The sequence below is a fragment of the Mixophyes fleayi genome, chromosome 11 (assembly GCF_038048845.1).
Source record: "Mixophyes fleayi isolate aMixFle1 chromosome 11, aMixFle1.hap1, whole genome shotgun sequence".
Classification (NCBI taxonomy): Eukaryota; Metazoa; Chordata; class Amphibia; order Anura; family Limnodynastidae; genus Mixophyes; species Mixophyes fleayi.
This window is the reverse complement of record NC_134412.1, coordinates 65,770,510-65,796,643: the sequence shown is the minus strand read 5'-3', so window position 1 is coordinate 65,796,643 and position 26,134 is coordinate 65,770,510. Positions and strand designations below refer to the sequence as shown.

Genomic DNA, 26,134 nt, shown 5'->3' with positions numbered 1-26,134 from the left:
AACTCCACACAGATAAGGCCATGATCGGGAATTGAACTCAAGACCCCAGTGCTGTGATGAAGAAGTGCTAACCACTAAGCCATGTGCTACACTTATGTCTTGGCAAGTCCATGCTCTGAATTCAGGCCAATCAGGAAGTACTCACTAGTAGACAGATGAACGTATAAACTATAACACAGCCCCACTCCCATTGTACTGGAGACCCTCCACAGAGTTCTGTTACCGATATCAAAGCATCATTACTTATTATGGCTGCCTTTATTAACATTTAAATATGTTTGCATGAGAAGATTATTAGCAAATTGTCCATATCTAGGATTCTAGGGGGAAGGTGTAGACCAGGGTTGTCCAACCTGCGGTCCGCGGTCTGCATGCGGCCCAGCACGCCTGTAAATGTGGCCCAAAAGGAGTTTTGTTGTGGCAAGGGGGCAGCACTGTTAATGGAAAAAAAAATCCTGCAAAAAAAAAAAGAAGAGAAAATACTTACCTTGCGCTCAGGCGGTCACGTCAGCTAGTACTCCAGCTCCCTCCCTTGTCTCCTCCTCCGTGCGGTGCTCGCAGTGAATGTCAGGCATGATGTCATCACGCCCAACATCCATTGCGGAGCGCAGCACAGAGGAGTCACCCGCGCTAGAAGAACAATCAGCAGCACAGAATTGGAGAAGAGGACAGGAGAACAAGCCGATTAAAAGGTAAGTTAAGGGGGATTATTTCAAGGGACGCTGACCAGTGAATAAAAGTCACCTGGTCCTGGAGCATCATGGACCTTATCTCCCTGCTACATACTTCTACTTGTAATACTAATGGGGCATTATATATTATTCTCTTTGGCCCATTATAAGTTGTTATCCCTTAACTAACATAGTGGTGTAATTGGCAAAACAGGTCACAATTTGGGGTCACAGTGATGTATATGTCAGGTACCGCAGGCCTGGTCAGGGCACCCTGATAAACAATGCCTGGCTTAAATGCACTTTATTGATATTGCATCGAAACAATACAAAAAGTGATTATAGTATAATAACGAGAGGATTTTTTGAACAGGGCGATTAAAAGGTAAGTATAGGGGGGATTTGAAAAAAAAGTGATTATATATATATATATATATATATGTTAACTATGTTTTCTATGGTTTTTGGATGATCAGCTATCGTTATTGTTAGTGTATCTTATGTGCGGCCCAAACCAAATCGTCGTCTTCCAATGCGGCCCAGGGAAGCTAAAAGGTTGGACACCCCTGGTGTAGACTATGGACTGCATAAGCCCAGTCCCCGTTGGATAATGTATCTACCCAATGATTAAGATAGGGGTTAATATTTGCAAAATAGACTTTTGGGTCCACATAAATGAATTTGCCCAATGAGAGACGTTGCCATACTTTAATTGCACTTAACTGACAAGGCAACAAAAATAGGCCATGGAGATGTGAAATATGTAAATGTACTACGCTTACCAGCTCCAAAAGGAAACACACATTAAGATAAAAACATAAATATTTTATTGCACATAAAAAAACACAATTAACAAAAAGAATGCACTTATTGTTAATCGTAAAAATGTCACAACTCGAGAGAAAGTGCCACCCGTATTCAGAGCAACAGCGGAAGAGTTCTATAAAGCTCACACGTTTGCATTTCACTCGGTTGACGATGGGTTTTTGGCACAGCTGGTGTCGACATTGGCAAAATTACATGTACATTTTTCAAGGCACAGCAATACGGTTTTACACATTTCATGGAGAATGAACCCACATCTCTAAAAACAGAAATGGAAGTATTTACAAAAGAGTAAGAAGCAATTAAAGAGGAAAAAAAAACAAAAAAACATCCCAGTTTTATTTTTTGCTCCTGGTAATGGGTGAACATTGTTTATGCCAGTGTAAAAATTTCCCTTATATTCTCTTGTTCTTTCAGTTTCCAAAATAAGCAAGCCAAGATCCCTTACTTGCCAAATCCCAATGGTGTTTGGCTTTTACACTAGACATTTCCCCCCACCCGCTCTTTCCTGCTGAAATGGAATTGTGCAGCTGCTTGTGTGATTGTTGAGAAAAACCCACACCCACAGGCTAAAAATTCTCTATTACCAAGTCAGTTGCTGTCAGTTGCTTGGCAAGAGATATGGATGCTGGAGTTATTTAAAGCAGTGCAATCTAAAAAGGTGAACTTGCTTGTTTGCTCTTCTTTATCTGTGGAAGACAAAGGGTTCCTTTGCTGCTACCCCTCCAGCGAAGCAATGCTTTTGGTATATTAACTAACTAGTGCTTAATGTCTATGTAACAAGTTCATAACAATGTTTCAATTGCATTATTTTGTGGTGGCTACATTTACCATACTGAAGTAGAACACTATTTAGCACCTGTATAAATATAATACAATCAGTGTGGTTCACTGCATCTCATATAAAGGGCTTCTGGTGATGACCGTTGTACAATCCGCTTTCTTAATTCATGTGTTTTCATTACATTTTGAACAAAGAATGACATTTAACATTACTGTAAAGTGAAAAAAAACAAAAAAAAACAAAAAACCAGCTGAGAGAGAAAACTAGTGTAAAGCTATTCTAATGAAACCAAGTACAGAATGTTCTATATATTGTTTGCAGAAATTAAGCACTAACACCTAAAACTCCAGTGTGCTACTAAACATGTTTATTTATATGCACAGGTATTTTACTGTTATGATGGTACAGATGAGGTTTTCTTCCATAGTCCAGTGTTATCTTCTTAGCATTGGTTTACAGCTCTTCTCCTGACAGTATTGGTAATAAACCCGCATAAGGCATCAGTGGCTTCTTCCTATGTGCGTCTTTAAAATAAAATTCTCCGTGTGTGACACAGGGGCAGTGTGACCTTGTAGAGGTGACCTTTTTTTTTTTCCCAGTCTGTAGTGGTTTCTTTTTGATGACCTTGGAGGAAAGTTATTGACACTTCTATGTCACATTAACATTGGAGACATCATGTATGGACTCCATGATGGCTGTAAAGCGATTGCACAGGTCATATGGGGAGTGAGGCCGGATCTTCGGGGGCTCCTTCAATACAATAATGTCACTGGAACAGTCCAGAAGCCGTGGAAGAAACTGTCCAAGTTTTAGCTGCAGATACTCTGTGAAACAGAGTTACGAAATAAGATGGTCATTATATGCAACGTGTAAGAGTTCAATTTTGAAATATATATTATTTTAAACAAAGGACACTGTCCTACTATCACTGTTGCCAGGAAATTTTATCAGCTTTATTGCCGATGTAGTATTTCTGGGACTTGCATGAACATTGCGATTCTACAACAAAACAATTGCACAACCATTTGGGTCTCACTTAATATATCACTTGCTCCACTCGCTCCTGTGGCTGGGGCTCCAGCTACCAAAAAACCGTATCACAGCTAATTAAATGGTGCTAACTACCAATTGTTTGCAGCCAGTGAAAAGTGACAATTTATTGAGACTGCTGAAGATAAACTGTAAAAACAGATGCAGCTCCAATAGCAAGACCGTAAAAAAAAAACCACGTCACAATTGTATAAACGCTATGCTTTTCATTAAAACAATTTTTATCGTTTTATTTGATGGTGTAGCTTTAAAAAGGAGAGAGGTCTGTGCATCTAGAAACTCTTAACTCATGTCTATTGGGTGTCATAGAAAATATATATTGCTCTTGAAGTTGTTTATTCCTGCTACAGCATAATACATTACTATGCAAAGATCAGAAACAAATGCGTTACATTGTTTAGCAATAAACATTCTGGTTTACCTGTATGTATTGTGTAGGGGGTGCTGTGAATGTGGCTGGCATAGCACAACAATAAAATAATACATATGAATTCTTCACTGTCTAATAAGTACTGCTCAGTGCTAATTTGTATCCTACCCAGCGTGCCTGAGACTCTTATGTCTGGAATTCATTGCCGGCAGAGACAGATTTCTGACAGCCCATTAATCTCGCTTCGCACGGGCTTGGAGGGACAATGTGTATTCTAATGTGCCATAAACTGAAATCGTTATGCTTTAATCTTCCTTAGGAAGAGAGGAGTGGGGGCCGCCACTCAATAAATATGCAGGGATGTTAAAAGTGACACGGGTTATTACTGCGTCAACTGCTCGTGCAGCTTAAAAAGGGGTGATGGTGGAGGGGAAGGCTGCTGCGTGAAAGTCAAACAAGCAAAAGGTCAAACTTTTGTTATTTTCTATGCTAGTTTCATCACAACTTTAAAAAAAAAAGTATAGGTAAACTATAGCAGACTGAAACCCTGTATTCCCTTAGCATTTCTGGGATGCAAATCTGCTTGACACTCCAGTACTCCTTCCGAATCATCTAGATCTGATCTACAGGTTGTTGGGACTGTACCACCACTGTCTCCATGACCCGATATGCTTGGAAAAAAAGCTGTAGTTTTGTAATTCTTGTACAAAAAAAAAAAAAAAGAGCACCATGTACATATGTTATTGGTGGATAAGGTGCATGTATAGATTGTAAGCTTGCGAGCAGGGTTCTCTTACCTCCCTGTCTGTATGTATTACCCAGTATTGTTTTATTAATGTTTGTTCCCAATTGTAAAGCGCTACAGAATTTGCTGGCGCTATATAAATAAATGTTGATGATGATGTATGAAGTGATCTATATCTATATTATTCTGATATAGTTCTACACTGATGTATGCTTACATTAAAAATTATTTCATAACAAGGGATGTGTGTGGGAGCTACCTTATTCTTTTTTGAGAAGATACAGGATGATGGATTATAGGAATTCTAACAGATGCAATAAGTGGCTTTTCTCTTTGGCAAGCAGAACTAAAATTAAAATAACCATACGTTGTAATTCTGTATATAATGAAATGAACATATGAATAATATTGGCACCCAATATTTCCTTCACACTTGCAGACCATTTTCCATGCTTCTCCCCCACACAGATCCAAAGCTCCATGCAATAACCTATTTCTGGTGTCAGCGAATGGTGACAGGTGCACTTGTCACCACAGTGATTTAGACCTGTGAGATTAAATGTGTGAATGAACGTCACACTCCCTCCTGGCTCTTCCATGTCACTGGCTCACTGCTAACTCACCTATGAGTGCTTGCTCATAGCCCTGAGTGACAGCAGACCAACAAAAGAGCATTGTTATGTGGAGGCGGTGGGAGGATCTGAAGAGGACCTAGTTCACAGACTAGGATGGAGGCGAGTGGTTAGGCACTTTAGAGGTGTTTGGTTATCTCTGCAGCATATAGGAGCCAGTCATCCATATTGGGCACAGATACCTCCCATTAGCAGTCAAGCAATGTAAACGGATACCTCCATTTCTAGACATATACTGGAGTGAGAAACCCCATTGTTCATTATGTGGCTGACAATGCAGCTATTTCTCTGCAACATGTGACTTGCTAGAGGGGGCGGATGGGCAAACACAGGAGATTTAGAGGGAGGCTGTTTCCAAATGCTTGAAACTTAAAAAAAGACTGCTCAACTCCACTACACAAGAGACTGCAGGACACATGCAATATAAATGTAGAATATAAATTTGCATAAAAACACATAGAAGAAATCAATTAATGTCCCCTCTTAATAATATAGGCATTAGTGATAAAACAGTTAAAAAAAAAAAAAAAAAAAAAGGCGTTTTTTTATATATATTTTTCCCCCCATATATTTATTAGGATGTTTATAATGTCTACTGAACATAATATATTTTTACAGTTGTTCCTGATTGCATGTTATGACATGCATAAGCAACTGTTGTCACTAGTAATCAGGACTTAGACTAGTCCTGTAGCTGGAGCAAGAGATACGGCAGAAAATCAAGTACCTTTGAAATGCCCAAAGGTTGAATGGGACATAGCTGCACGAGTTTGGCCCTTTCTGTACACTGGCTATGGGCAAAAGCCCTTTTCCCGCACTGTTCCCTCCCTGAAATTATAAGCTGTAGTAATTGTCCTTTGTGTAAGACGATGAATTAAACATTGCTGCATTTAGTTTACGGTCCGGTTCTGGGTATGCGCTGATCAAATTTGCACATTACACGCACAAAATCGGCATTTACGTTCCTTGATGATTCAGGCCTCTGACGTGAAGGCCAGCACTGAACTTACTCACCGTCTATCTCCTGACCAAGGTATGAGCACCAGCGACTACGCATTTCCTCAATAGCAGCCACGTCTTCCTCTGAGATCTTGTTGTTGAAGATAAGATGCATACAAGGGATGATCAGATCATTCATTATGCTGACTCCTTCAGACACCTGGTCTTCATCCTTACTCTCAAACATGCAGGCAGCCATATCATTTAAATCCTTTAAGATAGGGAAAAAAGAGGGATGGGTGGCAAAAGTATAATCAGTGTCTGACTTCTACAACAATCATGTTTTTGGTATATCCTATCTGCAAAGCCAAATAAGTTGTATACAGTAGAAACACAGGAGTATAGTGCAGTTGACCAAACAAGAGATGGAGGAGATTCACCACGTCTAGGTCTCTGTCCTGGGAATGTCATTCTACCACCAACTAGCCTGCACCTTGGAAGAAGATTAAGTTAATCTTCCTTTCAAGAACTGTTGTGTTCTCTGCAAAGGTAACATTGCAATACAACATCTAAATACAAAAAGAGGGAACAGGACACTAGTCCGACATGTAATTTGTGAAATAAAAGAGCTCACTGCCTTAGTGAAGTCCATCTGTCATGGTGAAAAGAGTTGTTCCTTTGTCCTTTCATGAGAAAGGAGTATTTTTCCCTATAAAAGGGTAATCAAAGCTTGGACCAAAGTTGGATCCAGTAGCAGTCTCAGTCTCCTGAGGACACCATGGAGAAGCACTTGTTGTGGCTTACTAATACTAAAGTACAACTACAATATCTTCAAGGTCAGGTTTAGGAGGTGTCTACAGGCATCTAAATGTACCTGGGTTTAGTCCATGGGTATCAAAAATCCTAAGAAAGAATTACATTTAATATCATCTAATTCACCTGTAAGTTTGCTGGCAATGTTCACAGAAAAAGGAGTGCAGGACAGCACGATATGTTGTACTGAATACATACCAAGAGACACTTTCTTCGGTACAGCTCTATCAGGTTCTCCGCCACTCCCCGGTTTGCTCCTCCTCCCAGAAGGGCACTGTTACTTTGATAAGCGTATACCAGGTATGTAAGAGCTTCCTGACATCTGATGATAATAGTAGAAGTCACTGTTACTACAGCTTTCAGACTGACTATTTACTTTCTTTAAAAAAAAAAAAAAAGTGAATATTCCTAGATTAACAACCTCAGGTTAGCATCAGCTTGGAATATTCTATAATATTGTTTGTACATAAAATCCTGTTAGCCATTTAGAACAGCAAGTTCAAGTTAGATGCAAAATTCAGCTATTTACTTAAAAGGTTTTCGAGTTGAGGATGAAAAAAAAAAACAAAAAACGTTGCCAGTACAGGGCCGCATGCATTTTGCCTTTAGAGGGAACCAATGAGCTTAAGAAAGCTATATAGTAAAAAGATATGAAGTTTCTTAAAACTTATTTCAGTAAAGAGTTTACATTGTGGGGGTGGGCTGTGAGGGGTATGATCAATCACAAGCCACAATCACTGATATGGTCAGGTGTGATAAGTGCTTTATGCACTGCAAACTGGTTAAAATATCCTGCTCTATGCAATTGTAGTTGGGCTGATTTTTTTCTTTTACTGGCTGCTTGCACCAAAGGGTGATATTTGCTATTTAAATTAATACACAGATCACATGATTCTGGAGTTTGTGCTTCCACCCACTATTTCAAGCTGACATCACATTGGACTGGTGGAATATTAAGCAGTCTTGGTCATTCAAGCTGCTGCCAAACATGCTCCAACAACAGTCACCCCTTCTTTCAAAAGACTAGGGTATCCTCTTCCAACCATATTATATTATTACACAGACAACCAGAGCCCTCCAGCAGATTATGATCCTGATCATGATAAACTAATACATTTGTGTCATATAGCGCCTGCTTTCAATATCTCTCACATGAGTATATAGATCTTGGCCTTGCTGGGACCGATACTGAGATCACCAGCAACAGAGATTATAACTGTTCACCACAGTTTAGTAAATTAAGAGGGTTGGGCCCTTATCAACGAGCTGTCTCACATGGTCCTATCCTTGCTGACAGATTACACAAGTGCTGCCTCCCACCAACTTCAATGTTCTATTTTTCTACATTTTAAACATCTCATAATTAGTAAAATCATAGATTTTTTTCATTTCAATAAACTGTGCAGAGTCCACAACAATAGCTTCACCCGCCCCAACTTTCGTGGATAACCTTTCTGGCCGTCTAGCCTTTAAGAAATAGTGACTTACTTTCCATCCTGGTATAACTCCAACCCACTTAGAAGGTAAACAGACACCTTAAGAAATTGACTGTATGCTTCATGCCAATGCTGTAAAGAGGAGAAAAGCACATCCTTATTATAGGACTCCATACATTGTAAGCTGATCTTGTGAACTTTGGTAGCTGTGTATATAGATTTCCTGAGTAATTATACCTGGACTTGCAGTTATGACTAACTAAACCCCTAACATAGTCCTAGAGTCCTGCAACTACTAGACCAGGCCTGGCCAACCTGTGGCTCCCCGGGTGTTATAAGCCCCAGCCTGTTTTGCCAGGAGATAGACAGCTGAAATCTGGTAGGGCATGTTGGGACTTGTAGTTTCACAACAACTGGAGAGCCACAGGTTGGTCAGGGCAGTTCTAGACATTTGATGGAACGGTATATAATCCATGGACCCCGTTAAGACTCCTATCTAAACCTAGTGAAAAAGACAGCAGCAATTGAGAATTACAGGGAACAATAGCTTGAGCTAATCTACTTAGCAAAAGTATATGCAAAATCATTTGATTTCCTTGCCTTCCTTTGCAATATAATTATGTAATAAAATATACAACACACAAAACAGCACATTGGATTTAAGCTACTCAAACTTTTTTTTAAAATATGGTTCAAACTTAACCTGGTATCCCTTCATATCCATATCATTTGGCCCAATCTCTTTCAGTTTAGCTCGAGCCATCTTCATTATGCTTATAGATCTGAAAAAAATGAAAGATAAAATAGCAGTAATACACGAAGATGCTGCTTATCATTATTTTTAATTTATGCCTTAATGCCTCAAAAAATCCAAAATCTCAAATTCACCATATTAATACTTTTAATTTTGATATATTGAATTAAATGCAATGTTCTACACAAGAGCATAAGATAAACCGTGGAAATAGATCACTTGTACTGAAAAGAACTTATAGTTTTGTTTTGTTTTTTTACTGGTGTGTATTATGTAAATTCGATCCATAATTACAAAATTTATAGCTAAATAAAAGAATCTGAGGAGGAGAGTGAACATTGACACCAGTTTAAACTCATAATGCAAGAAGAACTAGTCCTTTAACCAGATGGTGGTTATGAAAAACTGAAACCTCAAAATTACATTTTATACAACCCACCCCACACTGCCTCTCCAGTGCCAGGGAGTATCAGAGTACGTGGTTTCGCCATACAGGAGAACTTGCAGTCAGCTAAGGTACACCACATTTTTCAGACTCAGGGGTATATTTACTAAACTGCGAGTTTGAAAAAGTGGAGGTGTTACCTATAGCAACCGATCAGATTCTAGCTGTCATTTGTAGAATGTACTAATTAAATGATAACTAGAATCTGTTTTGTTGCTACAGGCAACAAAACAGGAGAACACACCAAACAAAAGGAGGGGAGGTGGGGGGAGATGAGTGTCAAACATTAAAGGCAGTGATGGGCCCTCCGAGCCCCCAACTGCGGGAAAGGTCCTACTGTGTCAGAACACCAGAAGCCCCCCCAAAAGTCCTTATATACAAGGTACTCAAAAAATATTTAGGGGCAGATTTAATTCCCCCCATTGCACTTACTATTTATTCTTATTTAAGAATGTATGTATATTAAGCAGGTTTTTCATATTGTAGCTTTTTCAAATTGAAGCTGAGTACACAGATTTTTGCTCACAGCTCATAGAGCTGCGAGCAAAAATCAGCATTGAAATTACCGTAGTAACGGTAATAATGCTCGGCCCGAGAAATTTAATCTACCCCTTAATTTGTTCTGTAATGTTTGCTGGCTATGTAACAACTTTTGAGCCAGTCATCATAAGCGACACACTCATCAACGTGCTTGTTTACAAAGTCCATGTACATGTCAAGTGGTCTCTCTGCCCATACAGAACATGAGATGAGCAACTCTAGACTATAAAATGTATCTACACATGATTATATTATCAGCTAAACACACAACCACGGCACTACCTACTTAAATTGGTAAAATGATAAACAAAATAGCTTAAAAAAAACAAACAAACAAACAAACAAACAAAAACCCCACCATCCTTGCTTCAGGCAGCAGTTCTTATAAAGCACAATGACATCCGTCACTCTGCAACCGATTGTAAGCCAGGCTGGTTGCTTTCCCCTGGTGGAGTTTATTATCCTTTATTGTGGTTTTATGATTATTGTCCAACAGGCCAGTATTTCAAATGCACTATAAATCCATGTTGAACTCACTGGAAATACACATATGGGTCCCTTTTATCTAGTAACCCATTATCAAGATAGTTTTGAAAACCACAAGAGGGGGTAATATTGCTGCTGCTTGGACATTTTTTCATATACACAGACACGATCACCAAGTGTTTCTTCCTACAGTTACTACGAGGAACTCTACTATTCTACTCAATAATTTAAGCAGGGTAACGCAGTGTCTAGAAAGAGAAAGGTATATCTTTAAACGCATTGTAGTAGTTTTATGTCTGGTAATCCAGCGTATGGGAAAATACCTCATCTAAAATACCGCGAGTAGTCTGAATATTGGACACCCTACTTTAAATCACACTTGTATGAAACTACCCATAAAAGCATAACTGCCTTTATAAAGGAAGAAACCCATGCGTTTGTGAGGTTTCCATACAACAGGCATTACATTTCCTAGTATAACCAAGATAACATTCCTTTTATGCTGGTATATTGTGTGGGTATGTGCGTAGGACAGCATAAATTGCTGCTATAAAAAACAAAAACAAAACAAACAAAAGAAGAAGCGGTCTTTTTATTCTGTACCCATGGGCAACTATGCCCCAGGTAGCATTTTTGCCCCAAAAAGTGGTATAAAGTCTGCCATGTGAAGCAAGTACCAAGACTTCCTTACCAGCTATTAATCTATTCTCACTATTAGAAACCTGTGGCTTGTGTATAAATACAGATTGTGTGTCTAGAGGTGGCAGTCGGCCAAAACATCAACTCAGTCTCCTCTGTGACGCCGGACAGATGCAGAGCAGTCAGCAGTAATACGTATTACCATCCTAACATGTACTGCCGTTTACATAACTTATGCATCTAGTAGAGTATGCCGGCTGTCTAGTGCTTACCTGACAAGCAATAACCCGATATCACTGACCGTTATAGAAGAACTGTCACAGATCTCTTTGGATTTGTTCTCGGGGACAGTATCAGTAACAACAAATAGCCAGATAGCACACAAATCTCTTAATAATGTATATTTTGTTTTCTTCAGATCCTGTATTTTTCTTGCTTTTTTTTGCTGTACAACATTAGTTATAACTGAAAAACAGTGGACTCTAAGAGGGCCCCAGTAGTTACTGTAATAGCCTGCTAATTAAACTGGAGAACAGAGTGATCACGAGTTATACTGAAAATAAAAAACTAGGCTGGAACCTCAACATACACTAGGAACCTCAACATACACTAGGAACCTCAACATACACTAGGAACCTCAACATACACTAGGAACCTCAACATACACTAGGAACCTTACATACACAATTTTATTATTGTCTGGTAAGTATAGATCAATATATAAAAATTAGATGGGCTAGTATTCTAAAGTGAGCATGAAGACAGACAAGCTGGGGAGAGAAGAACCATCCACTGTACGTTAGGTTGCTGGACGACCAGGAATATCCCATGTGTATATGTATAAAGATCAAACATGTTATAGACCTACAAAGCTAAGAAAGTAGAAATGAACCATGGAAATCCAAGGTGCTCACCGCTCATCATAGCTGAGATTTTTATCGGCGAACTGTTCCAATAATGTTCGTTCAATCACCCGTTCTGGTGCCTTGTTCTGAAAGAAGTAGACCAGCACATGCTGCAGCCGGGGGTCGCTGGATGGAGACAGCTCCTCCTTAGAAAGTTGGTAGAGTCTGGAATATTCTTCACGGAATGCCTACAAAGAAGATTAATAATCATCTTAATAATCATCATAGTAAGTGAAAGAAAAGGAAGTGTTTTTACAGGAGCAGTGCCAAATCATCATTAAACCATTTAGATGCCAGGTAGTTTTACAGCTCAATGAAACCCCATTGGGTTAGTAGCAATATCTTTATTAGACGTTCAAATTAGAAAATGTGTACACATTATCTGACACGTGCAAAATAAATATAAACTTCACCTAGATTGTATGTGGGGGGAAAAAAACAAAAATATAAAAATAAAGCAATAAATGTTTTTTTTTTTGCAGATAATTCTACAACTATACATGCTCTCAATGCAGCACAACAAAGTAAACGGGTTAATTCTTATTATACACACTGTATGATGAAATATATTGCAATACAGCTTTAGAATACATTCAGTTTTCAAAGTAAAAGTGTGATCATGCTTTTATTTTATCGTGACTCTTCTATACTTTCTAGGACAATACTACACAGGACATCATGCAACGGTGGTGGACTATGGCTAAAACTATTCTTGAAGTTATCAAGACAACGAGATATATAACGAGATGTAATGTAGTCTTGTCTGAGTTTAGGTAGTCATAATAGCCCTATACCATTACTTAATATATTGCTACAATTATTTGTTTAGCAAAGAACTGGAATTCAACATTACATGCACTTTTAAATGTATTAATAGATATATTAGAACTCGTTCAAGGGGGGCGGTACTCCATGAGCACTTTAAAGGGCTTCAGTGGAAAATCAGAGTAAAATGTATACTCTATTTTATCCTCATGCATAAAAAAAAAAAAGAAAAGTAACTTTCAATTTTTGAGCTACTTTGTCCTTAAGAGGAGGAAAGCTATCAAGTAGCTAAATGGTTTAAAAATCAACATAGTATTTAATCATTTTTCCTCCTCTCCCATCCAAAAATGACCCAGTGACGCACTAATGTAAGCTGTGCAGTGAGCAAGACATAATAAGAAGAATCCAAGAAATGCACATTTCAGTGTCTTTAGCTTCGAGGTGTAGCTACTTAATTACCAGGATCCGGGAATGAATATGTCTGTTTGAAAATGGATTTTGAACCTCAAAGTGAAAGCTTCTTTGAAAAAGCTACAGACATCTGCTACCTTTTCAGCGCTGAAAACCAATTTACGTCAAGCTCGGGATGATTCTGCATGGTACAGCCTAAAATTATCTCGTTAGAACCCAAGCGGCTCTCTGCACATTGCATGTGGTGACAAAAATAGATGTTCCACAAGCTCCAAAACAAATTTGCATGTTTTTGCAAAGGAACAATAGTGGCGCTGACAGTGCTTTTCACAGAACAAGAGCAGCTAAAAATTCCAAGCAAATGTAATGGCTCTAAGGTGGCATGCAGCCCACACATGTGTCAGCCTACAATCTATACCCCCCCCCCCCTGTGCATTCTGAAAATCTTGCTAACTGGCCCCTTTCTGACATCTGAGCAGAGCCTAGCCAGTTTTTGGAGTCATGCTATAGGACCTTGGCTAGCATTTCAATACATTTTGCACCAAGATATACTCAACTTTCTATTAAATTTAAAAAAAACCAAAAAAAAACACAAAACACACACATACATACATACATATAGTTCAACCTTAACAAGTACAAGAGATGCTAAATGGAAACAATGAATAACAAATCTACAGCTGAAATAGCTCATGGCACACATGAATATTTTCCATGTCAGTTCCCTTACATTATTCTGAGGATAATACACCCAGTACTGTAAATCATGGAATTCTTAATCTGATAATTCCATAGATTAGCAGCTGAGTGCTGCCTCAACCTCTGCAACACTGTAAAGTGCTTTGAGTCCTATTGGGTGAAAGGCGCTATACAAATTGATAATAATAAAAAATAATAAGTCCAGACAAAAATTTCATGGGTTTCAAAACCTATAATTTACTAGCACCTAATTCTCATAACAAAGAATATCTAAGAAATGAAATTGGAAGCCTTCAATGGCGAATATTGCATTGTTCAACATTTTCTTGAGTATTTTATAGAATACAAAAATGTATTAAAGATATCAATTAAACAGGCATTTAGTTTTGCCTTGAAATATCTGTCTGGGAGGTTTTCAGAAATATAGCATATGCCTGTAGCTCTAGAACCCTGATAAGACTACACAAAGACATAGTGGGAAGTTATTTGGCTGCTGACAAAAAACACTAGTTTGTGTGTGTGTGTTATGGAATTTAGACTCTAAGCTCCTATGGGACAGGGACTGATCTGAATGTCAAATATTCTCTGTACAGCACTGCTGAACTGGCGACGCTATATAAAAAATGATGAAGGTTACTACTTCGTGTGGCAATTCAGAGAACATTCAAACTGAACAGACAATTGTATATGGTATGCTTAGTCTTTCTGGATTTTTGCAAGCCAATTCCTATAAACTATACGGTCTATTTATTTTGTGTTATATGTTTCTGGACATTTAATATTCCTTTTTCCTTCCAGAAATCATGTGATTGCTATGGTGACCAAGCAGTACAGGTGGTCCAGGACTCTGACAAATACACTATATGGACAAAATATTTGGCCCCATCTGTTAATTATTGAGTTGAGGTGTATCAATAAGACCTGTTGACAGAGGTGTATAAAATCAAGCACCTAGCCATGCAGTCTCCATTTGAAAACATTTGTGATACAAAATGAGTCGTTCTGAAGAGCTCAGTGACTTCAAGCATGGTACCGTGATAAGATGCCACCTTTGTAATAAGACAGTTCGTGAAATTTCATCCCTACTGGATATTCCACTGTCAACTGTAAGTGATATTATTAGAAAGTGTAATCATTTAGGAACAGCAGCAACTCAGCTATGAAGCAGACGACCACGTAAAATCAGAGTGGGGTCAACGACTGCTAAGGCGCATGGTGCATAAAACTCGCCAACGCTCTGCTGATTTCATAGCTGAAGAGTTCCGAACTTCCACTGGCATTAATGTAAGCGAAAAAACTGTACAGCAGGAGCGTAATGGAATGGGTTTCCATGGCCTAGCAGCTGCATGCAAGCCTCACATCACCAAGACCAATGCCAAGCTTCAGATGGAGTGGTGTAAAGCACACCGACACTGAACTGTGGAGCAGTGGAAATATGTTCTGTGGAGCGACGAATCATGCTTCTCTGTTTGGCAGTCAGATGGGCGAATCTATGGTTTGGCGGATGCTGGAAGAATGTTACCTGCCTGACTGCATTATGCCAACTGTGAAGTTTGGTGTAGGAGAGATAATGGGGCTGTTTTTTTAGGATTTGTGCTAGGCCCTTTATCTCCAGTGATGGGCTATCTTAATGTTTCAGCATATCAAGTCATTTTGGACAATGCTATGCTTCAAACTTTCCTAATCCAACATGACTATGCCCCAGTGCACAAAGCAAGGACTACAAAGACATGATTTGAGGAGTTTGGTGTAGAAGAACTTGACTGGCCCACACAGAGCCCTGACCTTAGCCCCATTGGACACATTGGGATGAATTGGAAGGGAGATTGTGAGCCAGGCTCTCGTCCAACATCAGTGCCTGACCTCATAAATGCTGTACAGAATGAATAGGCACAAATTACCACAGAAATACTCCAACATCTTGAGGAAAGCCTTCCAAGAAGAGTGGAAGCTGTTATTGCTGCAAAAGGGGGATCAACTCCATATTAAAGTATATGAATTTGAATACACTGCTATTACAGTCCCCTGTTGGTGTAATGATCAAGCGACCAAGTACTTACGTCCATATAGTGTATGTGCATTTAAAATATTATCCTAGAAACTGTTCAAATCCAGCTGAATAAAAGAATGTATATATAATTCCAGCATCATTTCTAAATGGGTAATTATGCACATTATGCATTGATGTGTCAGACCTTTAAGCGCTGTGAGGAGCAACAAAAGGTGAGACCAACCTAAGTCACATTGCAGTGCTTCCCAACTTGTGATAAGTAAACCAAGTCACAGATAAACGTTTATATATAATATAAAAAAACAAAAAACAAAAACAAAACAAAAGCTGTTAACGTTTTCAGGAGCCATCACAAATCTTTGAACAATAGTGGTGAAATTACAGTGGAACAACAACCATTTCAGTGTGTTTCTTGTAGCCTTAATCCAGCTTTTCAGCAGCTCACATGGGTTCTACAAGGTCTCTGTAGGAGCCTTATATTAGCAAGGATCTTTAATTCAATGCTGTAGTCCTATAATTATATATGCAAAAGTGCATGTGATAGTTCCAGGGCCGGTGCTAGGTTTCTGGCACCCAAGGCAAAAGATTGCACACCTGGGCAGAGGGGGGAGGACCGGCACACCTGGGCAGAGGGGGGAGGACCGGCACACCTGGGCAGAGGGGGGAGGACCGGCACACCTGGGCAGAGGGGGGAGGACCGGCACACCTGGGCAGAGGGGGGAGGACACCATTGCTCTTTCAGGACCTCCTCTGTGGGCGGAGAATAACTGTGTAGGAGTGATGGGGAGGACGTCTTACTCCGCAGCTGTGCAATGAGTCACTGAATGATTCAATTGCTGATCAAGATCAATTCATTAGATGCGCTGCGGCTAACGGCAAATAGGTTCTCTTAATCATGTCCGCAGCTGACGCTAGCATTAAGGGACATTGTTAACTATTATATCTGGCTTGAGTGGTGCCCCCCAGAGCACGGCGCCCTAGGCAGCTGCCTACAGTTGCCTAATGGAAGTGCCGGCCCTGGATAGTTCTAAAATCTCAGTATCTGGGTTTTATAGAAGTAGAAAGACAGAGCAAAGGTTGTGGAAGTTAAAATGATATCTTTAGTCACTAAATCAATGTTTACTCACCGACCCCCTGTCCTCAACTAACAGAACACTGTGGACTTGACAAACCAGGGACCCCCCCAGTTCAGGAATACAGCACAGCGCTGTGTCTTCCTTACACTATGATAATCCGGGAGATGAAAATTTCAATCAGTGTTATGTTCACTGCGAACACAGGCACTTTTGGAGCTCTGCAATCACGATCTGGGGTAGAACCTAACAGTGCAGTTTTTATTCACTTATACAAAACAATCTGGTAAGTATTACAAAACTGCAGGAAGCCTATAAAAATAGCATGAGAGACACTACACAAATAAAACGTGTTAAAACAGATTGCACAGTCTATAGATCTAACCAATTGTAAAGCGATATGGAATCTGCTGGCGCTATATAAATAAATGTTGATGATGATATATACACACTCATACATATGCACATACACAAACAGAAAGAGTGACAGAATGACCGATCCACAATGTAGTCTCCTGGCAGCTGTGGTTTGATAAAAGAATTCAAGAATGACAAACACGAGACTTAAAAAAGCAAGCAATAAAAAAAAAAAAAAAAAAACACAACAACTTCATCCTCTCGTCCTCCCCAAAAGAAACCAAAACAAATGACAAGAAAAAAAATGGGCAGATTAGATGGGCCCGTGTGTTCTTTTCAGAGGTCGAATTCTAGGTTTCTATATGCTTTACACGGGAAGCAATATGTGAACAGCCTGTGTTTTAATAGGTAACTAAAAAATATGTGAATATAGCAATGGAAGTCCTTTCAATTGTTTCCTTAATATACTTAAGCAAGTGGCCCTTTTATGGTCTTCCTGCAAAAGAATCATGTAATGGGAAGCAAAGGTTTGGTATTAAAGCAATCATAGGTTGGATGAATGGTAGTTATTTAGTTATTTTACCTTTGCAATATAGTACATTTTAATTTATTAAAATTATAAAAAAAAAATGATAATGTATTCAAGATGGTAGATAAATATTGTTTGTAAACCATTTCATCAAATTTCTGAGGAGGACCAATCCCATCTGTACTCCATCTGTACCAGGGTCATACATTCCTACGTTGTGGAATGCAAAGGCTGGGCCAATACAGCTGCTCATTGAGGCGAGGGGCGATTTTGATATAGTTCTCGTAACTTTAATACAGTTTTTGTTCCAGAACTTGGTACAATGAGTAGAAGACTCTGATGGACTGATAGGTCACACCACGTGCATGCCTAATCTAGGAGATTTTTAAAACAAATGTTAGGCAGTACATATATTTAAAAAACATTTTAAGCAGGCCCTTTCAAAAACTGATTTTTCTTCTAGTTTATTTAAATAACACAAAGTGTTAATTTAGAGTTCAGTATATGGAAAGAGGGATATCATGACAGTATGAAAGGATATGTATGGGGAAGTTGACAGACGATAGGGTATTACTTCTGAAAGATGTCTAGAGTCTATACAGTTTTCAATAAGTCTTTGCACCAAGCTCTACAATGGGTATTTATATATAAATATCTAGGTATTATCATAACCAAGAAAATCAAAGAGACATATGAACAGAGGACATTGCTCAAATAAGAAGGATTAATCGTTACAAGTGATTCCAATGCTGAAGGCACTTTATGTACTACATGATTCTCCAGTCTAACTTCAACTAAATTATACGAATCATAAAATGGAAAAGTCGTGCTTTCAGATTTAATTACAAGACCTTCCAAAAAGGTCAAAGGACACAAATTTGTATTCTATAGGTATCCAGTTTCAACATTTGGCAAGATAGCTCTAACATTTGATAATAGAAGTGGGTTATGGTTCTAAAGATTCAACAAGAATAATATCCATTGACAAGCTGCTGCTTTTTAAATGCTACAGGAATTGTAAATTACAGACTGTTCTCATCAGGGTATATGGTGCCTGATCAAGACGGAAACAATCTTAATGTGTACAAACTCACTTCCTAAGTGCCAGTGAATGACTTTCTAGTATGGATGAATCGAATTCACCAATTGTATTACCTGAATAAAAAACATCAGTACAACAAATTTAAAGGGATTCTTATAAATATTAAGAGATGACATATAGGAGTTTATGGGTTAGTTATTTAACCATCATAAAAACTATGTAATTTTGGCAAACAACGCCTCACAATTGTTTGTCACCTGCACTGAGGTATTAAAACACAAAGATACAACTCCCCCTCCCCAAAAAAAATCTTTAGCACAATTAACCACAGAAAATGTTAATAAACGTTAAAATGTGATTTGACCTGCCTGAAACTCCTGAAGCATACTCAGACACATATTAAAAAAAACGTACCAAACAAAATGTATTACACACATGCCGTAAAACACAAATCTCAAGTACTAGTCTAAAAAAAAAAAAGAAAATCTATGTAGACGGATGTAGGCAAATAGTTACTACTCCAAACTGGATAGAAGGATCCAATAACTATCTAATAGAAAGCAACACAGAAGCAGAAAAAAACTGTTGAGTCACTGACAATAGAAATTAAAATGCTGTGCGAAGGCGATATAATGTCTTAAATATTCTCACTGATCCTATGGCATCTTAACCAAGTCAGAATTACCAACTTTTTAATGTTCCCCACCAGAGGTGGGGTGCGCGGGCGAATCGCGTAATTTTGGTCTTGCCCCCGCAGTGATGCAAGAGTGTCATCCTGATCCTGTGGACGATGCCAAAATAACACAAAATCACTGTTAATCATGATATGGAGGCTCCTATCCGTTCTACTTTACTAGGTAATGGCCAGGATACGAGAGAATGGCCTGCTCTCCCGGGGTGGGGTACGGAATAATGATGCTCATTATTCCGACAAGACTTACCCCGACGTGTTGAGAGCAAAGGGCTCCTTCCCGACTGCTGTGACCAACGACTTGAGGACATTGCGATGAATGAAGACGACGGACACAGTTGTTGACGTCACCGGCGAGCGCAACGCTGGTATCGGTGCTGTTTAAAGTGGGTAATGTATGTATGCAAGCATAGACAATGTACTTTGCAAAGCGCTGTACATTATCCATGCTCGCATACTTACATTACCCCCTTTAACAGCAGCGATACCAACGTTCCCAATCTGTCCCTCCGCATTTTAAGGGACGACCCAACATTTCAGTTTTGGGTGAAGATATAAACAGCAACACACACAGAGGAATGTTCCCTTGAAAAAAGGTGGTAGAAGACTCCCTTGTGACTTTGGTTTGAGATGGATGTTCACGGACTATTTTTTTTTTTTAATTGCATGTTGCAACTGCTATGGTGGTCTATTACTTCTTGCCCTTATTGTTTGTTTTATACATATCCTTACCCCATCATCAAAATGTGGAGACACAAGACATATCTGGATCCTAAAATCATATGGAATAGGACTACAACCTCTTTCAGCCATATGTGAAAAAAGAGGATATATGTACTTATGTTAAATCCGTTTCTCTGATTCCGTCTGGGGGACACTGCTTACCATGGGTTGTGGAGGGGAGCACGGGAGTTGGCACCTAGCTAGTTAATTTCTAGCACTGCTGACAGACCCCTCCCCTCTACAATCCCCCTGCCTCTTCCTGTTCAGTTAATTAAAAAGCCCAAGGAGAAAAGGCCAATCAAACAAGAGCACACAGAAGAAAAGCAGAAGGGAGGGATCGCAGTGTCCCCCAGACGGAATCAGAGAAACGGATTTACCGTAAGTACATAAATCCTCTGTTCTCTTTCATCCAGTCTGGGGGACACTGCTTACCATGGGGACGTTCTAAAGCAGCCCCCTAAGGGTGGGACTATTCTGAAAGCCCCGCTCGTAGAGCACTACGAGCGAAATTTGCATCCGCGGATGCAAATACATTAAACTGGTAAAATTTTGTAAAGGTGTGGACAGAGGACCAGGTGGCTGCCCTGCAAAGCTGGTCTGCAGAAGCCCCATTTCTCGCTGCCCACGACACCCCTACCGATCTGGTGGAATGGGCTGTAAGTCTCTCTGGCACAGGACGGTTAGCCTTTATGTAAGCTTGCTTAATGGTTGATGTAATCCATCTTGCAATGGACTGTTTTGAGGCTGGCCAGCCTCTCTTATTAGCATCATAAAGAACAAAAAGAGAATCTGTATGTCTAATCTGAGAAGTTCTTTTGACATAAATGCGGGGAGCCCTAACCACATCTAACTTTTCCATAAACTGTTGATCTGAATGGGAAGTAGATGGAACTACAATTTCCTGGTTCAGATGGAAAGCCAAAACTACTTTTGGAACGAAGGAAGGGAGGGTTCTTAACACCGCTCTGTCCTCATGGAAAACCAGATATGGTTCCCGGCAAGACAGAGCTCCTAATTCTGAAACCCTACGTGCAGATGCAATAGCTAAAAGAAAGACGGCCTTCCAGGTAAGACACCTAAAATCTGCCGTAGGTAATGGCTCAAAAGGAGGCCCTTTAAGCATATCCAGTACCAGGTTAAGATCCCATGGTGCTGTAGGCGGAACGTAAGGAGGCTGAATATGTATGACTCCCTGAAGAAAGGTCCTGACGTCTGGCAAGTCCGCTAACTTCAGGTGAAAGAAAACTGAAAGCGCTGAAACCTGAACTCTTAATGAACCTAAACGGAGCCCTGCTTCCAGCCCATCCTGAAGAAAGGCCAATAAGCGAGGGAGACGAAAAGAAGATGTGTAACAGGACTTATTTTCGCACCATCTAATATATGCTCGCCAAATACGATGATAGATGCGAGCCGAAACCGGTTTTCGAGCTCGCAGCATAGTGTCCACTACACTGGGGGAAAAACCCCTAGCTCTCCAGAGGCTGGCTTCAACAGCCATGCCGTTAAACTGAGCGGAGGTAAATTCTGGTGACGAAAGGGGCCTTGTAGAAGAAGGTCGTCTCGTGACGGAAGACAATATCCTTGTCCTACCGCCATGGAGATTATGTCCGCGTACCACACTCGACACGGCCATGAGGGAGCTATTAGAATCACCGGCCGCCTGCCTTGTCTCACTCGTCTGAGTACTCGAGGAAGCATGGGAATCGGGGGAAACAGATATCCCAACCTGAATTCCCATGACATGGACATCACGTCCACCGCTACCGCTAAGGGGTCTCTTGCCCTTGTGCAATACCTGTGAACTTTTTTGTTGTGTCTGGAGGCCATGAGATCTATATCCGGAAGACCCCACCTCTAAACTAGAGACTGAAATACTTCCGGGTGGAAGGACCACTCCCCAGGCATCATCGCATTGCGACTGAGGTAATCGGCCTCCCAATTTTTTATTCCTGGAATGAACACCGCCGAGATTGCTGGAACATACTGTTCTGCCCAAAGGAATATCTGAGCTGCCACTCGAATTGCAGCTGCACTCCTGGTTCCTCCCTGTCTGTTGACATATGCCACAGCCGTGGCATTGTCAGACTGAACTCTGACTGGGTGGCCCTGAAGAAGAGTCTGGGGCCCCCGGTGAGCTAAAAGGATTGCCTTCAATTCTAACATGTTGATTGATAAGGCTGATTCCTGAACTGACCAGAGGCCCTGGAGCCTGAGGTGCAGGACTACCGCCCCACAACCCCTCAGGCTGGCGTCTGTTGTGGCTATGATCCATGACCATGGAGCAAAGGACCTGCCCACCGCCATGTGATCCTGATTCAGCCACCACTAAAGCGATTCTCTCGCCCTCGGAGACAGCGAGATCCTCTGGAGATCCAAGCGTAGGTGGGATCCTGACCACTTTGTCAACAGATCCCATTGGAAGCACCGAGAATGAGCCCGACCGAAGGGGATGGTCTCGAAGGAGGCCACCATCTTTCCCAGCAGCCGCATGCGCAAGTGAATTGAGGGGCTGGGAGAAGACAAGACCTGAGATGTTATACTCCGAATTTAACTCATCTTCTCGGCAGGCAGGAACACCTTTTGCTGACTGGTATCCATAATGAGCCCTAGGAAAACCATGCGTTGACACGGAACCACCTGGGATTTCTTTAAGTTGATCAGCCACCCATGGCTCTCGAGAACCGCCAAGGTGAGGGATAAGTGCTGACGTAAGCAAATCTCTGAGGCGGATTTGATGAGCAGATTGTCCAAATAAGGCACGACCTGAACTCCCCTTAAGTGAAGACACGCTGCCATTACTGACATGATCTTTGTGAAGACCCTCGGAGCTGTGGAGAGGCCGAAGGGAAGGGCCCGAAACGGATAGTGGGAGGACCCCACTGTGAATCTTAGCAGGGACTGATGGTTGCTCCAAATGGGAACGTGGAGGTATGCGTCTTTTATGTCTATGGAAGCCATAAACTGATCCTTCTCTAAGCCGTTTATTACCGACCTCAGGGATTCCATCCGAAATCTGTCCACCCGTAAGTGCACATTGAGGTTCTTCAAGTTTAAGATGGGCCAAAAGGACCCGTCCGGCTTCCTGATCAGAAACAGATTTGAATAAAATCCCTGTCCCTTCTGGTCGTCTGGGACCCTGCAGATGACTCTTTGCGAAAGAAGAGAGGTGACACAGGCCTGTATTGCCTGTCTTCTTGTTGGATCTCGGGGTAGCGGGGTTATGAAGAAGCGATGCGGTACCGGACCCAGCAGGTCTATCATGTACCCCTTTGATATAATGCCCCGAATCCAAGGGTCTTGGGAGGACGCTGCCCACTGTTCCTGAACCAAAGACAGACTTCCCCCCACTGGCGCCACCTCCAGCAGAATAGAGTGGTCGTCAGGACGCAGGCTTCTTCCTTGGTCTTGGAGGCCTGGCGCCTAGCTGCAAACAAGGATCTATCCCTGGCAGAGGAGCCTCGTGCATTTGGTTGTCTACCTCTAAATGACTGTCCTCTCGGCAAGGAGTTCCCCCTAAAGGGCTGACGAAAGGAGCTGACCCGAGGGGTCCGGCCCCTATTAGAGAATACCGGCAAGGAAGTGCTTTTGCCCCCTGTTGCCTGGGAGATCATAGTATCCAATTCCGGGCCGAACAAACCTGCTGCTGAAAAAGGAATGGTTTCAACTGACTTTTTTGATTCCGAATCTCCTTCCCAAGATTTCAGCCATAACGTTCTTCTTGCTGAAATAGATGCAGCCTGAATAGAGGAGGACACAGACGCTGAGTTCTGGGCCGCCTGATAAAGATACCCCGATGCCACTTTCAAATGTAAAGCCAGGGGAAGTAAATCAGAGTCTTGTAAGGCCTCTGCCAGTTGGTCTGCCCATGCTTCCATGGCTCTAGCTGAAGCAAATGTGGGCCTAAAGGAAGAACCCGCTGCCACAAATATAGATTTCAGCTGGGATTCCACTCTGCGATCAGTGGCATCCTGCAGAGATGCTGAACCTGGGGCTGGTAATAAAGTGTGTCTGGCCAAACGGACTACTGGAATATCTACCTTAGGAATGGTCTCCCAGCGAGCCACGTCTTCCTCCTGCAATGGATACAGGGAAGAGAATCTCCTGGGAACAGAGAACTTTCTATCAGGCTGTTTCCAGGCTCCCTCTGCAATCTCCCTGAGTTCTACAGAAGGGGGAAAATGGATAGCCTTCCACTTAGCCTTCTTAAACAGACTTCTGTCTCTAGGAGTAGTATCCTCCGGTTCTGGGAGGTCCAACGCCTGTCTAACCGCTAAAACCAAATCTATAAATTGGCTTTTAGTGTTCTCTTCCTGTCCCAAAGGTTGAACCTGGTCAGGATCAGAATTTATTTCCCCCTTCTTCTCTGAAAACCCCTCTGAGTCTGAAAGGAACAAAAGGGGATTAGCAGAACTAGGTCGCTTTCTTTTAGCAGGCGGGATGTTTGGGGATTCAATTAACTGGTTTAGCTTGTCCAAACCCTTTATAAATGCTGTGGACCATGCCGGTTCTGTAGGAACAGGGGCCTGGTCCGTAAGCAATGAGGAAGGTCCTGGTAAAGACGTTCCAATAAAACCTATGGAAGCAGGAAGGTCTAATGAACTAGCATTATTAGCCACCGAGGCTGCCACACTAGATAGCAACTGATTGGATTGTGAAACCATCTGTGCTAAAGAGGAAACCGACCGTGTCAGGGAGGCCACCCAGGCCGGCTCCTCCGTCAGTAGGGTTGGAATATGCTGGGTTTGCGCAGGGGGAACCCCTGCTTCGCAGACAGAGCAGAGCGCCAACGGGTCCTTCTGCCCACATGGTAATTTTACATTACATCTTGAACATGTAAAATACTTTGCCATAGGGCCCTTTCCTTTATCTGTCATTTTTATATAAAGGAAGGCACACCAAACACAGCCTTAAATAGTTAATTTAGCTGAGAGAGACAGAGAGAACTGAGAGAGTGAACAGTGGAAAAAAACAAGTTATCACCTAATCTGACATAAAAGTTGTACATGTAATTTGTTAAACAACCAAATAATATATTGGCAAGTAGGAGAACTATAATATAACCTACTTTGCAGTCAGCAAATACAGTAAAATGTGTTTAAATAAATCAGATACTTAGTCCACAGGCCAAACAGGGGAGAAGTCCAACAGCAGTGTGTCCTGGTGCCTGCTCCCTCTGGTATGTGTCCTTTTCCTGGGCTTCTCCTTGGCGCCAGAAGACCGGGCTAGTCCACTTTTCTCTGGAGGGCAGGGGAGCTCTATGTCTTAGCTCCCCCCCTCTTAATGCTATCTCTCTGTAGATCTTTAGAGGCCACCTTATAAAAATAAAAAGGTGGTATATGGCAGAGTAGTGGAGACCTCAATTGAGGTTTCCGCAGTGGATTTGCACCCCGATGCCCCCTCCTATGCATGAGGGGGGATCTTGGTATGGCTCCTTTATGATTTCTGTCATCCGTGGAAATCCAAGATGGCCACCGGCATTTTGTTTCTTCCGATAACCGGCACTCCATGCCCGCAGTGGCAGCGCCGGTTATCGGGGAGGCCCCAAGAGTGACAGCGGTCCGGAGAGACCGCCTGTCACTCTGTATTCAGGCACCCTATTTACTCTGCCAGTGAGAGCCTCTGGCTCTCATCCGACAGAGCAGTGCCTGCGCTGCTGTTCTGTGGAGTGTGTTCTCTATAATAGAACACACTGCCAGGTATGCCACCAAAAAAGGAGTTCCTATCAAAAAGGAATTAAATTAAATAAAATATAAGTGAAAAAACACTAACAGTACTAAAACACTGCCCAACTGCATGGGC

At 41.2% G+C, this 26,134-nt stretch overlaps 1 protein-coding gene across 2 annotated transcripts in view; it reads right to left on the bottom strand.

Annotated features, from left to right (window-relative positions):
• Nucleotides 1-1,475: 1,475 nt before the first annotated feature.
• The window catches only part of USP28 (ubiquitin specific peptidase 28), a 77,813-nt gene continuing 53,154 nt past the window's right edge, over nt 1,476-26,134 (bottom strand). For both annotated transcript variants that reach the window (XM_075191240.1, XM_075191241.1), the window contains 6 exons: nt 12,044-12,222; nt 8,969-9,047; nt 8,318-8,397; nt 7,028-7,151; nt 6,092-6,287; nt 1,476-3,104 (listed from right to left, as the gene is read on the bottom strand). In XM_075191240.1, coding sequence (XP_075047341.1) covers nt 2,929-3,104; nt 6,092-6,287; nt 7,028-7,151; nt 8,318-8,397; nt 8,969-9,047; nt 12,044-12,222 — 834 coding nt within the window. In that variant the 3' untranslated portion in view covers nt 1,476-2,928. The remainder of the gene's footprint in view (nt 3,105-6,091; nt 6,288-7,027; nt 7,152-8,317; nt 8,398-8,968; nt 9,048-12,043; nt 12,223-26,134) is intronic.